The following is an 18,571-nucleotide window of genomic DNA, read 5'->3' as shown; positions in this document are numbered from 1 at the left end:
CTCTGATCTCTTCACTCTCCCACTTTGTTAGAAGACTGTTTCATACCCTTTTCTCCCTTCTCAAACCTCTAATACTTCTTTCTATATCCTACTCTGAGTTGATGACCTGTCTTATTTTACTAAGAAAATGGAAAATAAAAGCAACCAGATGAGAAATTCCATATTTAGTGAAAGATATGCCACAGACCTGAATCTGTAACCATTTGCTGTCTTCACTCTGATGATACTGATAGGTCCTTTTGCTTATTTAAGGTAAGTATCTCTTACAGATTCCATCCGTACCTTACCTGTCATTCTAGTCATCAGTGTAGTAGGACTATTCCCTCTATCTTGTGTCCTAAATTTTCCTATGTTACAAAAGGCTTTTCTTGCCTCCACGTTTTTCTTCAGCTAGTTTCACTTCCCATCTCACTTTTATGGCATAACTCCTTGAAAAAGTATCTGTATTTTGTTTCCAGTTTTTCTATTCTTTTCTGAACCTGATCTAGTCAATGCTTTTCTTTCTACTATTCCACCAGAATTATTCTTGTCATGATTACCCAGTGACTTTCATGCAGTTCAATCCAAAGATTAATTTCCATCTTATTTTATTTTTATCAACAGAGTTTGAAACAATTCACTATGCTCTTCCTTGAACCACTTTTCCCCGGTAAACTTCCAGCATTATTTATACACACTCCTTGTTTTCATCTCCCTCATTGGTGCTTCTCCATTGCCTTTGCTTGTTGCATCTCAACTGACTGCTAGATGTCAAAATGCAGCGATACCTAGACCAAATTGGCTGTTAGATGGTTCTTAGGGGAAACAATTGAGGGAGACCAATTAGACAAGATACAATTGTGGCTTGAACTATAGTGGTGGTAAAAGAGATGTAGAAAGTGAATTTCTGGGTGAGGGGGTACTTGGTAGCTTAGTTGGTTAAGCATCTGACTTCAGCTCAGGTCATGAGTCCATGAGTTTTAGCCTCGCGTCAGGCTCTGTGCTGACAGCTCAGAGCCTGGAGCCTGCTTTGGATTCTGTGTTTCCCTCTCTCTCTGCCTCTTCCCCCCCCCCCCCGCCCCCCGCTCTCACTCTCAAAAATAAACATTTTAAAGATATTTTTAAAAATGAATTTCTGGAGGAATTTTGAAGTTCCCTTCATAAAGAATTGTGTAAAAATAAGATACATTGAATTTGTTCATTTCTGTGACTGAAACAGACACAGAGACCTTAGTTGACAAAAATAATCTGCCAGTCTTGAAACTACTGCTGTTTGTCTTTTGGTACAGGACCTGTTCTTTTTTCTGCTTACATTCTGAAGTTGTGTCTGAAATGGTATTGTGGGTACTTCCTGATCAGAGTCTTCCTGAACTTTGAATCTCTAGTTGAGTAATGTCTGTTACTTTTCCCCCCATTGCTAATTTTTTTATTGTAGCAGAAGAGTGAGACTTTTGAACGGAAGTATTATTTAACAGCTAGAATTTCTTGGAATGGTTTCATGGAACAAAATAATTTTTTACAAAAAATGTATATGAGAAGTAGTAAAGCATAGTGTCTAAGACCTGAATTCAAGTCAAGTGGACAAGAGCTCAAATTCTGGCCTTGCTACTTCTACTTAGTTTATTCCTCACTCTTGACCTAGTGTAATGTAAGTTCCTAATTCTTAGTTGTTTTCTCCTCTGGACAAAAGGGATAGTAATATTTACCTTATTGAATTATTTCAAGGATTGAAGGAAATTGCACAGGTAAGGTATTTTAGTGCACAGTACCTAATCCTTGGCAAATTATAGATAACATTACATTTCTAGGAAAGAATGTTAAGTATGTAGACATATGTTTAAAACCTAAGTACAGGGGCACCTGTGGTTTCAAGCCCCACAACTGGCTTACTGTTAGCTCAGAGCTTGCTTTCAGATCCTTTGTCCCTCTTTCTCGGCTCCTCCCCTGCTTACACTCTCTCAAAAATAAAACATAAAAAAAACAACAACCTAAGTGCAGGTTTTCCCTGCTTTGTGAAGTAGAGCATTCCAATGGAACCTTACCTAAGCCAAAATGACATAAAGCGAAGAAACAATTACCTTTTCCTAAAAATAAAAATCCTTTTTGGATTTCTTTCAGTTAGGGAAAACAGATACTAATGTAAGTGTTTTGTAAAAAAGAAGTAGTGTAATGCAAACTTTTAGATAGTGGGGGAAACCTGTACTAACTATATTAGAGGAACTTTATTATTGTTAGAAATTTCTTCTAACAAGTTTTATTGTAATGTTTGCCTCTACTTTTTTGTATTACCTGCTTCTGAACTTAATGCGTGTATTTCTGGGTTTTTTTTCTCTCCTCCCAATGCGTGTATTTCAATCAAAGAAATCTGTGCTTATAAAACAGTTTGAAAAGTAATGTTTAAGACCTAGCATTAGTTTTCAGAGGTAGGAATAAAAGGCAAGGAAAGGGCACATTGGCATGCAAAAGAAATGAATAATGCTCCTACATTACCTTCAATTTATAGTGTTTGTTTTTGCTCAATACTTAACGGTGAGATGAAAATTTGAATTTCAGTTTCCTGTACAGTCTTAGTCCCAAAAGTCTTAACCTTGGCTATGCATTAGACTCATCTGGAGCATTTAGCACTTAATCACGAGATTGCATGCCTGCCCAATTAATGAAGGTAGGGACAAAGGAGGGGACATCCACGTTTTTAAAAAAAATCCCTAGGTGATTGTATTTGCATCTTGTGATTAAAAAAAAACCTATAAATCCTTTAGCCTATTTCTGTCCTCTATAAATATGCCCATTTCTTTTTCTGTCCTAGACAGGTAGTCTTGTACCAAGGCTCTGCGTAGTACCTCTGGCCATTTCCTTGGCCATCTCACAAAAAATAGTGTAGCATTTAACTCTTTTGTCTCCTATGAAGATGAAACTTTGAAGGGTTTGGAAAATGTTAATTTAGTTAGTGTTCACCCTCTATTATGTTATCTTCTTTAAATTGGCAGCTGTAACTATTTTCTGCTTTTTTTTGGTAATTAAGCTGTATTTAATACTGTTATGAAAATTGGAAAAATTTGGAAAAGTTTTGAGAGTTAAAAATATGCATAATTGACTTGTTAGATTTATGTCAAAAGCAACTTTTTAATTACTTTTTGTGAGAAGCCACGTAATTTCCCTTTATCACTTGATTATCATTTTTTTCAGAGATAATTTTGGTAAGCCTAATGAGTTATGAATTTGGAACATCTATGGCAGTGGGTATGGACTAGTCATTTTTTGTTATCACCTTATCACTAGAATCAACTTGTATAAATTATTATGAGAAAAAACATATTACCTATAAAAAATTTTTATATTTCTTCAGATTTCTGGTTCATATGTGGTAGTTTTAATTGCTGATATGAGAAAACAATATTTAATTACCTTCAGCCATTATAGCTTTAGCAAGTTCCTTTGTGGAATTAATAAAACTACTGTCCATTCCACAGTAGATTGTGAAGCTAATATGACTTGGTCTTACTTAAAAAGTATTTTTAAAAACTGTTTATTTTTGAGAGAGCACAATCCGGGGAGGGTAGAGAGAGAGGGAGACACAGAATCCAAATGAGCTGTCAGCACAGACCTGATATAGGGCTTGAACTTCTGAACACAAGGTCATGACCTGAGTTGAAGTTGGATGCTTAACCCACTGAGCCACCCAGGTGCCCTGATTTGGTCTTATTTTAGAAGGACTGTTTTGGCAAAAGCTACTTCAATCCTTGGAAACCTTTGTGGATTTTTAGCTAACGGTTGTAAAACATTTATTAATTTTAATAATTTATCTAACTAGAAGAAAATCAGTAAGTACTAATAATTTGGCCATTGGCACATTTGGTTGATTAATTCAAACAACACAGTTACTTAAATCAAGTTTGTGTATCATAAATGTGGTTTATAAACTTACTTGATCATAGCCATGAGCTAGATTGCATTGATCTTCTATGAAGAAATTGAATCACACGGAGGCTAACAACTTGTGTAAAGCATATATGTAAGTTTTCAGGCAGCAGGAAGCTTAGAAGGCCTTTGATTGTCCTAAGTTTGGGCTTTAATTTCATTTAAACCTAAAATAAGTTAACAGATTTTAATTCACAAGCCTGTGGTTCAAAAATTATTGAACTTTTTTCATTTAATAAATTAATTGGGACTATCTTTATCGTATTTCATTTTATTTGGTGTTTTAATGACTTGGTAGTAGGAAACTTCTGTGTTAAGATGCTGGATGTTTTAGAAAGATGTATTGGTTTTCTGCTCATAGTAAATTCTATGTATCAGATACCCAGAATCCTCCTTGGCATATTTGTGAGAGAATTACACAGGTATATTAGAAGTAGTGCATCAGGAAATCTCCCACTACAGAAGATAGAAGGTACACCAAATTAAGTTACAAAACTTGAAATTATGAAAACCATAGAATAAGTTGATTTCAAGAGAATAGTACAGATTTATTTTTGTTTTTCTTCGTAAACATAGGCAACTTTTCACTTTACATGGTAATTATAGACTCAAGAAACGTTTTTTTTTAATAGTTTATTGTCAAATTGGTTTTCATATAACACCCAGTGCTCTTCCCCACAAGTGCCCTCTTCCATCACCACCACCTCTTTCCCCCCTCGCGCTCCCCCTTTAGCCCTTGGTTTGTTTCCAGTATTCAGTAGTCTCTCAGGTTTTGCGCCCCTCTCTCTCCCCAACTCTGTTTCCTCCTTCCCCTCCCTGTGGTCCTCCATTAGGTTTCTCCTGTTCTCCTGTTAGACCTATGAGTGCAAACATATGGTATCTGTCCTTCTCCAAGAAACTTCTATTAATAAAACATTCAGAAACACTTTTTAATGTGGCGACTTTTCCTAGAGTCCATTTGCTACGAGACTGAAATTCCTGAGTTTTACTTATATCTCTTTCATCTGTTCACGTTTCTTGTATGTACAAGTCATCAACTCAGACTTTTTGAAACATTTATCCATTTGATTGAACCAAAAATTGTTCAGAAAATAGGTTCAGAGCCTAGGTTGTTCCCCCCCCCCCTCAGGTTAAGTGTCCGATTTTGGCTCAGGTCATGATCTCGTAGTTCCTGAATTGGAGCCCTGTGTCGAGCTTTATGCTGACAGTTAAGAGCCTGGAGCCTGCTTCAGATTCTGTATCTTCTTCTCTCTCTGCCCCTTTCCTGCTCATGCTGTCTCTGTCTGTCTCTCATACATAAATAACTATTAAAGAAAAAAAAAGTTCATAATGTTTTGTATCTACAATCTACCTGTTTACAAGAAGTTGCTTGATGTAGTTCTGGAATTTGAGTAACCCTAAGATTTTAAGGATAATGGCTAAATGCACTTACTTCAGCTTTTGTTGAGCTCCAGTAAAATTGGTCCTATCTCGTAGTCTGTTCTAATTAATAGCCAACCTGGAATGTAATGTCCTCTTTTTTTTTTTTTTTTTTTAAAAAGCTTGTCCAACTGGTTCAACTATCTTAACTTTACCAAATTCACATTATAGTTTAAAAGTTGAGTTGGTAATGACTGCCAAATTACAGATGTTTTAGATACAATTACCAGACTCCTTAGGAAGCTGAACCCAGAGAGAAATTGATTAAGCTAGTACTGGAATTCAGATTTTCTGGTTCTTGATCCATTTAGGATATGTATTTTTATATGATGATGTCACATCCAAAATTGAATAGCACTCAGAATAAAGCTAATAACTATTTTCACTCTCCCATAAAGTATTTTCTAGACATTTTACTTTAGAATCCTGACATTTGATTCTGTTACCAGTCTGTTAAAAAGAAACTTATTTAACTTAATTGCAAATTAAGAGATATTAGAGATAAACTTATTTAATTACAAATATTAAATAAAATTTTGAGCCTTTTAGAAATTAGATTTGTTTACATTATTAAAAAATCTTTTAACTGCCCTTATATCAAGCTTCTTTCAAAGTATAATTTTGGCATACCTGTTAATCACTTAGCATTTTATTAACTTTTAATTTATTTTCAGTTGACATATAACATACATTCATCAGCAAAATGATCTATTTGTCAAAATCTGAATGATTAGTATTCAAAGTGTTTTATAATAGAGAACAAACTGATAACAACAGAACATGGCTCTGACTCTAATCCAGCACTACATAGTCTATTCTCAGAATGAGAAAACTGGCTTCTGCCAGCCACTGTCTGTTTTACTTATTGGTTATCTCCAGTACACATGCATAGCAGTTTCAGAATTATTAACCCCTAGCTCTGTGATGAGTCATTTTGCTATCTAGAATACATTATTTACGTAGAGTCTTTCTCCCCTTTTTCAATTAGCAGTCAAAACATCATTTTCCAAAGTTACTTAGGTCAGCACATTTCCCATACTCCTTTCAGTGTGGCTGTATCATATATTTATAATACTGTTATGTTAGTCTTTTTCCAGGTCTGTATTTCTAACCTCCTGGTTGATTTTTAAAATTTGCATACATTTCCTTTTCACTCTGTATGTTGTGAAGTTCTGTGGGTCTTAGTCCATAACATCCTTAGTCTAAGGCTTATTTGGTTTCAGTGTTAGGCATTCATTACCTTCTGAACTCTATTCAATACCCCATGTGTTAAAGCCATCTTACTGTAATGTAGTCGATGGGAACATAAATTCTGGGGATTGATTTGATTACTTTTCAGAGGCCTTTTCTCTAGATTCAGTAGTATTTTCACACATGTGCACAGATAAATACTCAGCTAAAACCTTGAGGATGATCTGTCGTCATATCTTTGAAGCTCTTTCTCTCTGCAGCTTCTTTCTCTTCATTTGCCCTATGAATTGTAGCTGACTTGGTATCTCCCCTACCTCCCCCGCCTGCCCCCTGCTGCCATGTTTTAGCCTCATACCTCTACAGGCTGCAGTAGGGCTTTACTTCATTTGTTCTTTTTTCTTGATGATCTTTGTCCTGAGATGAGATCAGGACAATTTGCATACATTTCCTTTTCACTCTGTATGTTGTGAAGTTCTGTGGGTCTTAATGCATATATAATAGCATCATGTATCCATCCACCACTCCAGTGCTATATGGAACAGTTCCATCTCTTTAAAAGTTTATGTGTGTCCCCCTTTGCAGTCAGTCACTTCTTCCACTCTTTTCCAGGCCCCTGGAAACCACCGATCTATTTTCTCTCCCTGTGGTTTTACCTTTCCAGAATATCATATGAGTAGAAACATGTAATATATAGCCTTTTAGATCTGTATTCTTTCCCTTATTAAAATACATTTAAAATTTGGGTTGCAGGGAATAATAGCTTGATCTTTTTTATTGTTGAGTGGAATTCTATTGTATAGATGTACCATTTCGTTCATTCATCTGTTTGAAAGGACATCTTCATTGGTATAAACATTTGTGAGCGGGTTTTCAAATGAACATAGGTGTCTAGTTCACTTTGGTAAATACCAGGGGCACAATTGCTGGGTTGTGTGGTTAAGTCTATGCTTACTTTTGTAAGAAACTTCTGAACTCTTCCAAAGTGGCTGTATTTTTCTTCCTTTCTGAAAGGTATTTTAGTTGGATTTGGAATTCTTAGTTGCTAGGGTTTTTTCTTTCTATAGTTTAAAAATGTTGAACCTGCTTTGCACTCACTGTTTCTAAATGAAAAGTCTTGTCATTCCTGGTTTTTTTCCCCCTCTCTGTTTCAGTTTATATATACTTTCCGTCCTCTGTCTTAGGATTTCTTTTTGTCTGTTTTTCAGCAAGTTGATTTTAAAATAATGACGTTTCTGTTGCTATTGTTTTTGGTGGTTGAGTTATTGACTCTGTGAATATAGTTTTCATCAAATTTAGGAAAAATCTGACCATTTCCTATCTTTCCTGCTCATTCACTCTTTCTGGGACACTAGTCACATTAATGTTAGGCTGTTTGATATTGTCCAGCAGTTTACTGTCTCACTTGATACTCTTTCACAGTTTTTTTTTCTTGTCCCTTTTTTCATGTGTTTAATTTTTGTTTTTTTAAATTGCCAGCTGTGTCTTCAACTCACTAAACTTTTCTTTGAAGTTTAGAGAGGATTACTGTTAATCTTATCCAATGCATGTTTACAGATGTTGAATTTTTATTTTTATTTAATTTTTAACTTAAAAAATTTTTTAACATTTAATTTTGAGAGAGAGACACACAATATAAGCAGGGAAGGGTCAGAGACACAGGGCTCGAACCCACTGACTATGAGATCATAACCTGAGCTGAAGTTGTATGCTTAACCGACTGGGTCACCCAGGTGCCCCAAATTTTTATTTTTAGAAGATCAGTTTGAGTCTTTTGTTTTGAGGGAGGGCATGTGTACATGAGCTTGGGGGGTGGGTGGGGAGAAGGAGGGAGGGAGAAGAAGAGAGAGAGAGAAAGAGAGAATCTCAAGCAGGCTTCACGCCCAGCCCCAGTGTGGAGCTGGGTTCCACAATCCTAAGATCATGACCTGAGCCAAAATCAAGAGTTGGATGCTTAACGGACTGAGCCACCCAGGTGCCCCCCGTTTGAGCCTTTTAAAAAAATCTTTTAACTTTCAAGTAATTATAAACTCGTAAGAAGATGCAGAAATAGTACAGAGAAGTCCCATATACTCATCCCAACATAACTACAGTACATTGTCAAAACCAGAAATTGGCACAAGCTCTCACCTTTTTTTTGATAAGTCTTTATCATTCTGTAATATTTTATCAAATGTATAGAGTCATATAACCACAGGCAAGATATAGAACTTTTCTGTCACCATAAATTCCTGTGTATTGCCAACTTAACGTCTTTTCCATGCCCTTGCATTTCTTTATCATCTTGAATTTTGGGGGTATGTTTACAATACCTGTTTTAACCTGCTTGTCTAATGATTATATCACCTGTATCATTGCTGGATCTTTCTGCTTACTATATTTTACTTTGGGGTGTATTTCCTGCTTCTTTGCATGACTGTTAATTTTCTATTGGATGCCAGATACTTAATTTTATATTATTTAATACTTGAGTGTGTTGTATTATTTTAATATTGTTGGGTTTTGTTTTGGGTTTCAGTCACGGCAATTTGAAGTAGCTTCAGAGAATATGTTTAGTCTCTGTATTTTCAACTTGGAAGACATTCTGCTCTCTAGAAAATTTCACTGTAGTTTTGTAAATAATGTCTTTTCTGACTTTTGAACTTTTAGAACTTTGTAGGAAAACCAGTGTATAAACGTTAAGAAATGTAGGCAGCTAGAGTTTTCTCATACTTGCTCCTTTTCACATATTCTGTCTTTACGTATATGCTTACATCCTTTTTCATCTATTATGCATCTTTTCGTTCCTAAAGGGTAACACACTATATTAGTGAACACTTTTACTTAATACAAGATGATGGTGACAAATGTTTGCTTTTTCATGGTTACCCAGAAGAAAATAGAGTGACTTCATTCCTTTTTCCCTTTGTTTACCAAAAGGAGATGATGATTCTTAGTTATTGATTCATATATTGCTTAGAGCAGATAGTGGCTATTGACTGAAACCCTAAGACATGAAATGTTTGAAGTTATACCAAGAGGGAGAAACAAAAGAAATGAACAAAAATAAGTTTTTCCTTTGTATAGTTAGGTTATGCTAACATACATTAAATTACATTGAAAATTGCCTTGCCTGATTTTAGATTGCTGACATCTTTTGATGAAACTAGTATAATGTGATGGTAATGTATGGGCTTTAATTTAAACATAGCTAATTTAATAAGGGGAAATTTTTGCCCTGTAAGAAAAAAAATGAAATTTTGCATTATTATCCATTGAATTCAGAACTGCCATGAGTAGATTAATAGTTAATATGGCAAGTACTATTTTAAATTATTAATTTTATAAAACAACATTAGGGCACCTGGGTGGCTTAGTTGGTTGAGCATCCAACTTTGGCTCAGGTCATGATCTCACAGTTAGTGATTTAAGCTCTGCAGCTGGCTCTCTGCTGTCAGCACAGAGCCCACTTCAGATCCTCTGTCTCCCCCTCTCTCTGCCCCTCAAATGCTCATGCCTCCCCCCTCAATAAATGAGTATTTAAAAACACATTAAAACAGGATTAATTTTGGGGGAGATGCATAAGAAATAGTTTTGCTCTCATTTTGTAACAATCATGAAAATTTAAATTGTAGCTGAATATACATCACTTAACTATTCTTGGACATCGTTTTGCTTGATAATTTTATGAATAACTTAATTTCTTGCTAGATGGTAAAAATAACATTTATGACAGAAAATATACTTACATTTAAAAAAATGTTTCTCCTTTGTTATGTTTGAGAGATATAATGTCACTCCTCCATACAAATTGGTAATGAACAATTAACTTTTTGGCCTAGAATCAGACATCTTAAAGTAATTCAGCCAAACATGCAATATAAGGTGGTCCACGTTAAGTAAAAAGTATAGCATCCACTAACTTTGGATTTGTGATCAGACATAAAACCAGAGATGGAATGTAGGTTTTCATTATGTGGATTCTTTCATGTAATAATACTAATTTTTAGTGATTTAATTTTCTTGAAAATGTTTTCTGTCCTTAATAGATTGCTTTTTAGAGGTAATCCATAGGGGTGTGTGTGTGTGTGTGTGTGTGTGTGTGTGTGTGTGTGTGTTGATTGTTTTAATAAAATTGATTCATTGTTATGTATATTTATTAGTATATTATTGATAATCATTTAGTAATAATAAATAATTTTAATTAGAGGTTTTTATTATCCTCTCCCAAAGCAAATTTCATGTGATTTTAAGTAATTATTCTAAATTTGAACTTTTAGCAACTATTATTGTATTAGTTCAGTAGGTATATGTACCATTTCCTAGGGTAAACATTTTTACCAAAATAGGTGAGAGACATTTGTCTTGAAAAGATATATTTATAAATTTTTGTAGATACCACTTGGCAATTTTTGATGTTTCCATTTCAGTTTAGAGTTTTCTTTTTTGAATTTGCATTTCTAGGGACTATTCACCACAGCTTCAGTTACTTTTTTGGTACCTGAGGTGCATAGTGCCTCATCATTTTGGATTTATTTATCTCTGTCCAGGTTAAGAAATGAGCTCTGTTATTTATCTGCTTCAATGTAAAAGAAATATATTAGAGCATTATGAAATTGGAGGATTAAAGGACAAAGGCATCTAGAAAGTTGGCATGTGTTACTACTCTTCCTTGGAGTAAATTTTAAAAAGAATATTAAGTTTGCATCTATTAATCATCCTGGGACTTTTTGATGTATTCCAGTCTTATGGCATAGGAATAAGTCTCCTAAACTGAATGAATAACAGCTCTGATAAACAGGCCTTAGGAGGAGAATGATTTGAATCTGAATTAATTGGATATTTGTGAGACTAATAGAGTATTTAAAAGAAAAAAACATATCAGTTGAGGGTTGCACTTTTTTGTCCACTGTTTCATTGACTGTAAGTGTCTTCCTTTTATGTGAGGTCTGGTGGACGTTTTTAATTAGAGACAGTATAAGAGTTTTTTATATTTAATAATTTTTCAAAGTATTTGCCACTCTAGTCCTCCTTCCCTAGATGGTTAAGAGGAAGATGAGTTATGGTATTAAAATAGTACTTTTTGTTTTCTGTGTGTCATATTGGATATTTTTGCTGCTGTTCATATGTTTTACATGTTAGTAATTTTGACGGCTTTTGGATAATTCCACTCTAGAGGGAGAACTGGTGGGCGGTCCTTCCTGTGACACGACCCTTGAGTGACAGTTCTATTTGATTGCCTCCAGTACTGTGAGGAAAGGACACGACTCTATGGTGAGGACTGATGGACATACATTATCTGAGAAAAGAAACTACCAGGTAAGATCAGTTTTTTTCCCCCCTTTTTCTCTGTTAATCATATAGTTACATTGAACTGTTTAAGGGGTTACATTTACTAGTGTTATATTGGATACACTCCAATTTAAAATTTTTGGCTTATAATTTAAAATACATGTATTGGCTTTGATAGTTGAACTAATTGGGAACATTTAAGTCATGCTTATGATAAATGTATAGTTTTTAGTGTCAGAATATAATATTTTGGGTACTTTATGATATGTCAAAACTTAGATTATCTGGTACACAATTTATGACTCCATGGCTGGGTTTGGAGCTAGTATTGTTTCCATAAAACAAAGTGCTGAATATATATATATATATATATATATATATATATATATATGTATTCCTGGAAGACTAAACCTGAACTCTTAGGCTATATTCAGAGTTAATAGACCATCACAGATGTGTAGACAAAATTGGTTAGAATATAAAAGAAATAGAAATGCAAATCCCAGGGTGCTCAGAAACCCAGATTCTATTGAATTTCTCATTAGCTTCTGTCCTTATAATCCTAGATTCTTGTTTTGTCATTTATTAAGCTGGTTAATAATATCCATTCCCTATGTAGCATGTAAGGATGCTAAAAGATGGTTGAAATATAATATTCCTCTTTCTTTCTGAGGTTTTAAAAGAAGGTGAGTTTTAAAGATAGTGGTATGAAATGGTGATTAAAAAATTTTTTTAATTTTTTATTAAAGAATTTATTTTTGAATTTAATGTTTTGGAAGAAACTCCTTTGTTTAATAGTAACATTACCAAATTATGCAGTGATTCAGAGTACAGAATAGCTCAAAGCCCAAGTAAGAATAAGTATTGGGCTTTCTGCCTGGGTTTATATTCAGCTTCCTTCAGACCCTTCCACCTGCCAGTTTCATTCCCTCTAGGATGTTGAAGGCAATGTAGTGTTACAGCAGCAGCTTTGATTCACTAACTGCGTATCTGCTAATCATTTATTTTAGCCCTGTTAATCTTTTCTTCCCTCAAATTGGAAAGGTAAATAGTATAAAAAATTGTGAATGGGTCTTTGTGGTGTTAACAATAAAAGAGCCTTTGATTACAAGATTTAGAATTATTTGTTTCAGGTTCTGATTTGGACACTGTACCTAATAAAAATAGTGTCTAGTTATTCTCCCTTTCACTTGATATCTGAAGTTTCTTGCCAGATCTTTATGGTTTTAATAAGCCATAGCTGTGGCTCTGCAGAAAATGTTCTCCTTGTAACGTTTTCTGTTCAGAGTTCTCATCGACTTGACCAGCGTGGCCTTTACTCACTTTCCTTCTTGCTCTAGCTCCTCCGGCTTCACAACCACTCCCAACTACCTTGACTCACAAGATTTGAATTGGTCACACTACTTGATGGGTTCTGCTAAGTCAGTTTAAGAATATTATGATTCTAGAGTATGCGGCTTTTTGGTGCTCATAATCAAGTTGGTTAAGTGTAAGTATAGAACTTTTGTATGGTTATACAGTATGGTTTATTTATGGAATCATTTTAGTATAGAATTTCAAAATTTACATTTAAGAAAGGAATAAAATGAGATTGTATTTTACACATGAAGAGATTTCCTAATTCCTGCTCATTCTACTCTAAAAATATTCCCATTGTTCTAGTTACATTATTTACAAATAATCCAGGTTCTATTTAGGTTATTTGAAAAACTTGATTAGAATTTTTCTGCCTGAAAATATTTTTTCTTTTCTCTTTCCTTGTTACTTAACACTTAATACGTGTTGAAATATTGTTGGAAACAATCGTTTAAACCTCCATTGTATAATGATGTTATTTTTGAAGCCTCTCTTGAAAAGGACATGTAGAGAAATATAATTTCCCTTTCTTTTTTTAAAAAAATTTTAATGTTTATTTTTGAGAGAAGGAGAGTCAGGGCATGAGTGGGGGAGGGACAGGGAGAGAGAGAGAGAGACAGACAGACAGACAGAATCTAAAGCAGGCTTCAGGCTCTGGGCTGTCAGCACAGAACCCAGTGCAAGGCTGGAACCTGTGAACTGTGAGATCATGACCTGAGCTGAAGTCAGACAGTCAGCCCATTAAGCCACCCAGGCACCCCTGTAATTTCCCTTTATAATGTGATGATGACAGTATTAAAAGCATATGAGGAATCCAAAGGAATATTAAATAAATCACTTATATGAATAGCACTAAAACTTTATATATGCCGACATGAAACAATTTGGATTTTTAAAAAATCCGTTTTGAGGAATTTGGGTTTTTTTGTGGATAAAGTAGGATTTCTTTGTACCAATATTTGCACTCAGTTTATCTTTGAAGGCTTTGTTTTTGAAGGACATTTGATGTTTCATAGTGCTATTTAAGCATCTTGGTAATAGTAGGCTAATATTCCAGAGTTTAATAAAAAGGATAATATTTCTCTAATTCTCATTTCCTTATAGACCTGATTAAAGCCATAGGAATTTAGTTTAAAAAAATGTATTCCTTCATCTTTGTGCTAAGAACTAGTGACTTTCAAATGGGTATTGGTTGAAGTACTGATTTTTATACTGGTGTTTACTTTGTTTCATTTCTTTCTAAAAATTTAAACCCAGTTAAGTTTTTGGAGTTTGAATCGAGTAGTTGAACTTTACTTGCTTAGACTGCTGTATTAGTTCAGGTGAGAATTCAGTTATTTAAATGGTTCATATTTCTTTTTTTTTTTCTTTCTTTCTTTCTTTCTTTCTTTCTTTCTTTCTTTCTTTCTTTCTTTCTTTCTTTTTTTTGGAAGGATTGTCAAGTTTTTTTTCCCCAGGGAAATGTAACCCCCAATTTTTTGCTAGTATTTACCTATCTTCTTTTAATTTATCCTAATTTACTGCAGTGATAAGTATGTACAAATCCAACCATGGTAATTACTATTTTAATTCATCACTGGCTTTCCCTCTCTTAGTAATAAAACCAAATTATTAAATTTTATACAATATTTTCATATTCTGACCCCAACATGCTTTTACCCTTCCAGTGTCTCTCCTCTGACTTCCTAGTATAGAATTTTTTCAATTAGGAATACATAACTGATGTATATACTTCCTACCATATACTTTTACAATTTTAAGCCTTTACTTGTTTTAGTTGCTATTCATGTAATGCCTCACCTTTGTTTCACATGATTCAAGAATTTGGTATTCGTATTTCCAGAAGTACACTGATACGAGCTCAGTGTTCCTTTTCTTTGCTCTCATAACCTTTGTATATACTTCTAGTTTAGTGTTTACCATAATATATTGTAGGTTATCTGTTTGTCCTTTTCTTCTGCAGACTTTCTTCTGTAGGCACTAACCATTGTGGCTATTTAGATTTAAATGCATTTAAATTAAAATTTAAGGGGCCCCTGGGTGGCTCAGTCAGTTAAGTACCCGATTTCAGCTCAGGTCATGGGTTCGAACCCCACATTGGGCTCTGCTGAATGCTTGTTCAGAGCCTAGAGCTTGCTTCAGATTCTGTGTGTGTGTCTCTCTGTCCCTCCCCACTCACAATCTGTCTCACTCTGTCTCTCAAAAATAAATAAATGTAAACAAAAATAAAAATAAATAAAATTACAAATGTAATTTCTCAGTTGTATTAGCCACATCTCAAATGCCTAACAGCTACATTCTGTTAATGACTACCTTATCGGACAGTGCAGATGTAGAAATTTTCTGTCATTGTGGAAAGTTGTCTTGGACAGTGCTATTGTATAAGCTTCTTGAAAACTAGAGCTATATTTGTTCATCTTGGTACTGCCAGTACCTACCATGGTTTTGGGTAAATAATAGTTGTTTAATGAATGTTTCAATAACATTAAATAAAACAAGGAAATAAGTGAAAGAAAATTGTAGAATGCGCTGGGTAACATAACTACTGATATTTCCAATATTTTTAGATGTTACCCTGAATGGAACTTTTTATAACTCAAGGTCATTGTTATCTATAAGCTGAATCTAATGCATCCTAATCCATATGTTCCTCACAGTCTAAACTGCTGCATTAACTTTGTGGAATGTAACGTGGCACAGAACTGTGGCAGTGATTGTATTGTCATTTCCTCCTTTCTCTCCCTGTCATTAAATATTTTATTTCCTTTTTATATTTTAAATCATAGAAGTTACAGGGATACATTGCAAAACTTGAAGAAGAATGGAAATATAAAATAGACTGAAAGTTTACCTTAACTCTTTATTGTGTATCTTTTCAGATCTTTCCTGATAACTGTGTAGGTGCAAATGTAATTTGTTATCTTTGATTTTAACAAAAAGCATTTTTCTGCAACTTGCATATTATACTTAATGGAGAAGTTTTCCATGTGCCACCCTTTCCCTGACTCCTTCCCAAAAGTAATTACTAGTTTGAATTTTCTGTTTCATTCTTTTTTTTTTTTTTTATGGTCTTTATTTTTTATTTTGAGAGACAGAGCAGAGAGTCAGCAGGGGAGAGGCAGAGAGAGAGAGGGAGACACAGAATCTGAGCAGGCTCCAGGCTCTGAGTTGTCAGCACAGAGCCCAGTGCGGGGCCCAAACCCACCGACTCTGAGATCATGACCTGAACCGAAGTTGGATGCTTAACGGACTGAGCCAATAAACAGGCACCCCTGTTTCATTCTTTTTATTTTTATAGTTTTGTTACGTGTGTGTTTCAGTATATACAGGGGGCATCTTTATGTGTTGTGAGATGATTTTGCCCATATATTTCATTACTTCAAATAGGAAAAAAAGATAATTCTAGCCCACCCAGAACAATTTCCCAGATATTGCTAAAATAATCAATACTTACCTGACTATTCACCTAAGTATTTCTGCATAATATAAAGCATTTAAAATACAAGTTGCCTTTAACACATATAAATACATCAGTATTTATGTTCCCTTTTGGTATATAAGTTATACAGTACTATATACAAATTACATTTTTATTTTTTGTACTGTAATAAAAATTAATGTAAATAAGGAGTGCGATACACTGTTTCTTTTATTCTGAATTACATTTTATCTTACAGCATGGTACCTTAGAGTCATAGTTGTAACAACCTAGCTTGTAACCATTCATAGATACCTTCTAGTAAGGTTGAAAACAGCACCAACATCAAAGCATCTTAGAATCTGTAATATGTTAAACTATGTTAAAAATGTATAATGAGTATAAAGAACACTTTAAAAAGTGAAGAAAATTGTTTTTTAAATGGATACTTAGCAATTCAAGAGTTGTCAGAGTAGATCTGGTGCCTAGAGCAGTAAGATGAAGGCTTTCATCATTGTTGTTGTTTGGCATTGGGTTATGATAAACAAGAGTTAGCTGAGGAAGGAATTGGTTCAAAAATTGATGTCTGAAACCAGTGAACTTGTTCACAGTTTATATTCTTTTCTTTCAGACTCTTACAAACAAATGGCTGTAGCCTATTGTTGGTAGCCACAGGTGAAGCAAGGGGATAGAAAAAATTCAAAATGGATGACTGTTCAGTTCACTTGTAGTTACACGATGAGATTTGATCTTATAATTACACTTTTGAATGTGATGCTTCAGCTTATGTCATGATCACATTAACAACAGAAGTCCTGTTGACTCCATGGCCTGAATATTTCCTTAATAAATATGGACACTTATTTTTTATTTTTGTCTCCTATTTTCCCCCCTCTGGCCGACAACATAAAGTTAAATGAATTCCCCAGGTACTCATTGGGTAGCGAATAATTACTGGATGCTAACAATGTTAGCCTTACTTTGCTTGCATTATATGTCCTGATACTTCTTTTTCTCATTTTCTGAAATCTTCAGATGAGACCATTTTTTTTCCAGAAAGCAAGTTTCATCAAGATACATGGTATCCTTCATGTCTTGATACTTTTTTCATAGTGTCCCTAGGCCAAAAGAAGTAACTGAACAGCTCTGTTAAGTAATTAGGTCTAAGCCACTTAACAGTAGTTAGCATGTACCCTGACAGATAACTGCTGTGTTTCCCCAACATTTAACATATCTGGCAGCAGTATTCACTGTAGTACTCCTGTTGGGAAATATTGTATTCCTTTCAGAAAAAAATATTTTCATTTAAGTAATTTGCTTCATTTGTAAACATAATACGTGTTTATCATTAAGTCATTAATCATTACGAAAATTAAAACATTAGTACAGATAATTCTGTGAGTCAGCAAAAATACATAAGTAAGCAAAATTAATTTTTAAAATATACTCTTAGGCCTGGCTTAGATTCTGGGATGATTGCGCCTGTGGTGGCAGCTTAGTTTTTAAAATCTTTCTGGATTCCCCCATAAAAATAGAACAACTAGGTAGTAAAAAACCAAACCCATAAAAACATTTATAACAAAACTTGGTGATGAGGAATCCCCAAGAACCCTCCCAAATGTAAGCAGCTGAGAACTAGCTAAAAACCTATGTGTTACCAGTTTTAGTGTGTAAGAAAGTAGAGAGAAGCATCGGGGTGTCTGGCTTGAGAATAGAAGCACCTCAGAGCGGTGAACAACCGATCTGAAAGTGGGTGTGATTATCCAGTTTGAAACTGGGAGAGATTTTACCCACCAATATATTGGATCTGGGTAAAGGACCTGTAGTGAAGCCTAATGTAACTTGAGCAACCTTGTTCTGTCAGTTCTCAAGATTAGCCTACCAGTGCTCCCTTCCAGGATTCTCCTGAGAAGTTTCTGGGAATGGAATCACTTATTGAGCAGGATAGAGACTACAGAGATAGAGGAAAGAACCTCTGGATAAAAATGAGAGGGGAGGACAGAGCCAGAAAATCTCAGAAAA

General features: G+C 34.5%; 1 protein-coding gene across 5 annotated transcripts in view; it reads left to right on the top strand.

Annotated features, from left to right (window-relative positions):
• Positions 1-18,571, top strand: part of CNOT2 (CCR4-NOT transcription complex subunit 2) — a 120,243-nt gene that overhangs the window by 37,905 nt on the left and 63,767 nt on the right. For 2 of the 5 annotated variants that reach the window (XM_029953409.1, XM_029953408.1), the window contains exon 2: positions 11,660-11,802. The exons of 1 other annotated variant lie outside the window; for it this stretch is intronic. Coding sequence is in view for 2 of the 4 variants with exons in the window: in XM_029953408.1 (XP_029809268.1) it covers positions 11,755-11,802 (48 nt within the window). In the remaining 2 variants the exon portion in view is untranslated. Of the gene's footprint in view, positions 1-11,659; positions 11,803-13,243; positions 13,265-18,571 lie in introns of those variants that run through there. 2 more of the 5 variants (XM_029953407.1, XM_029953410.1) reach the window with 2 other exon arrangements.

This window comes from Suricata suricatta, chromosome 10 (genome assembly GCF_006229205.1).
Source record: "Suricata suricatta isolate VVHF042 chromosome 10, meerkat_22Aug2017_6uvM2_HiC, whole genome shotgun sequence".
Lineage (NCBI taxonomy): Eukaryota > Metazoa > Chordata > Mammalia > Carnivora > Herpestidae > Suricata > Suricata suricatta.
The sequence above is the reverse complement of the archived record's forward strand: the minus strand, read 5'-3'. Positions and strand labels throughout refer to the sequence as shown.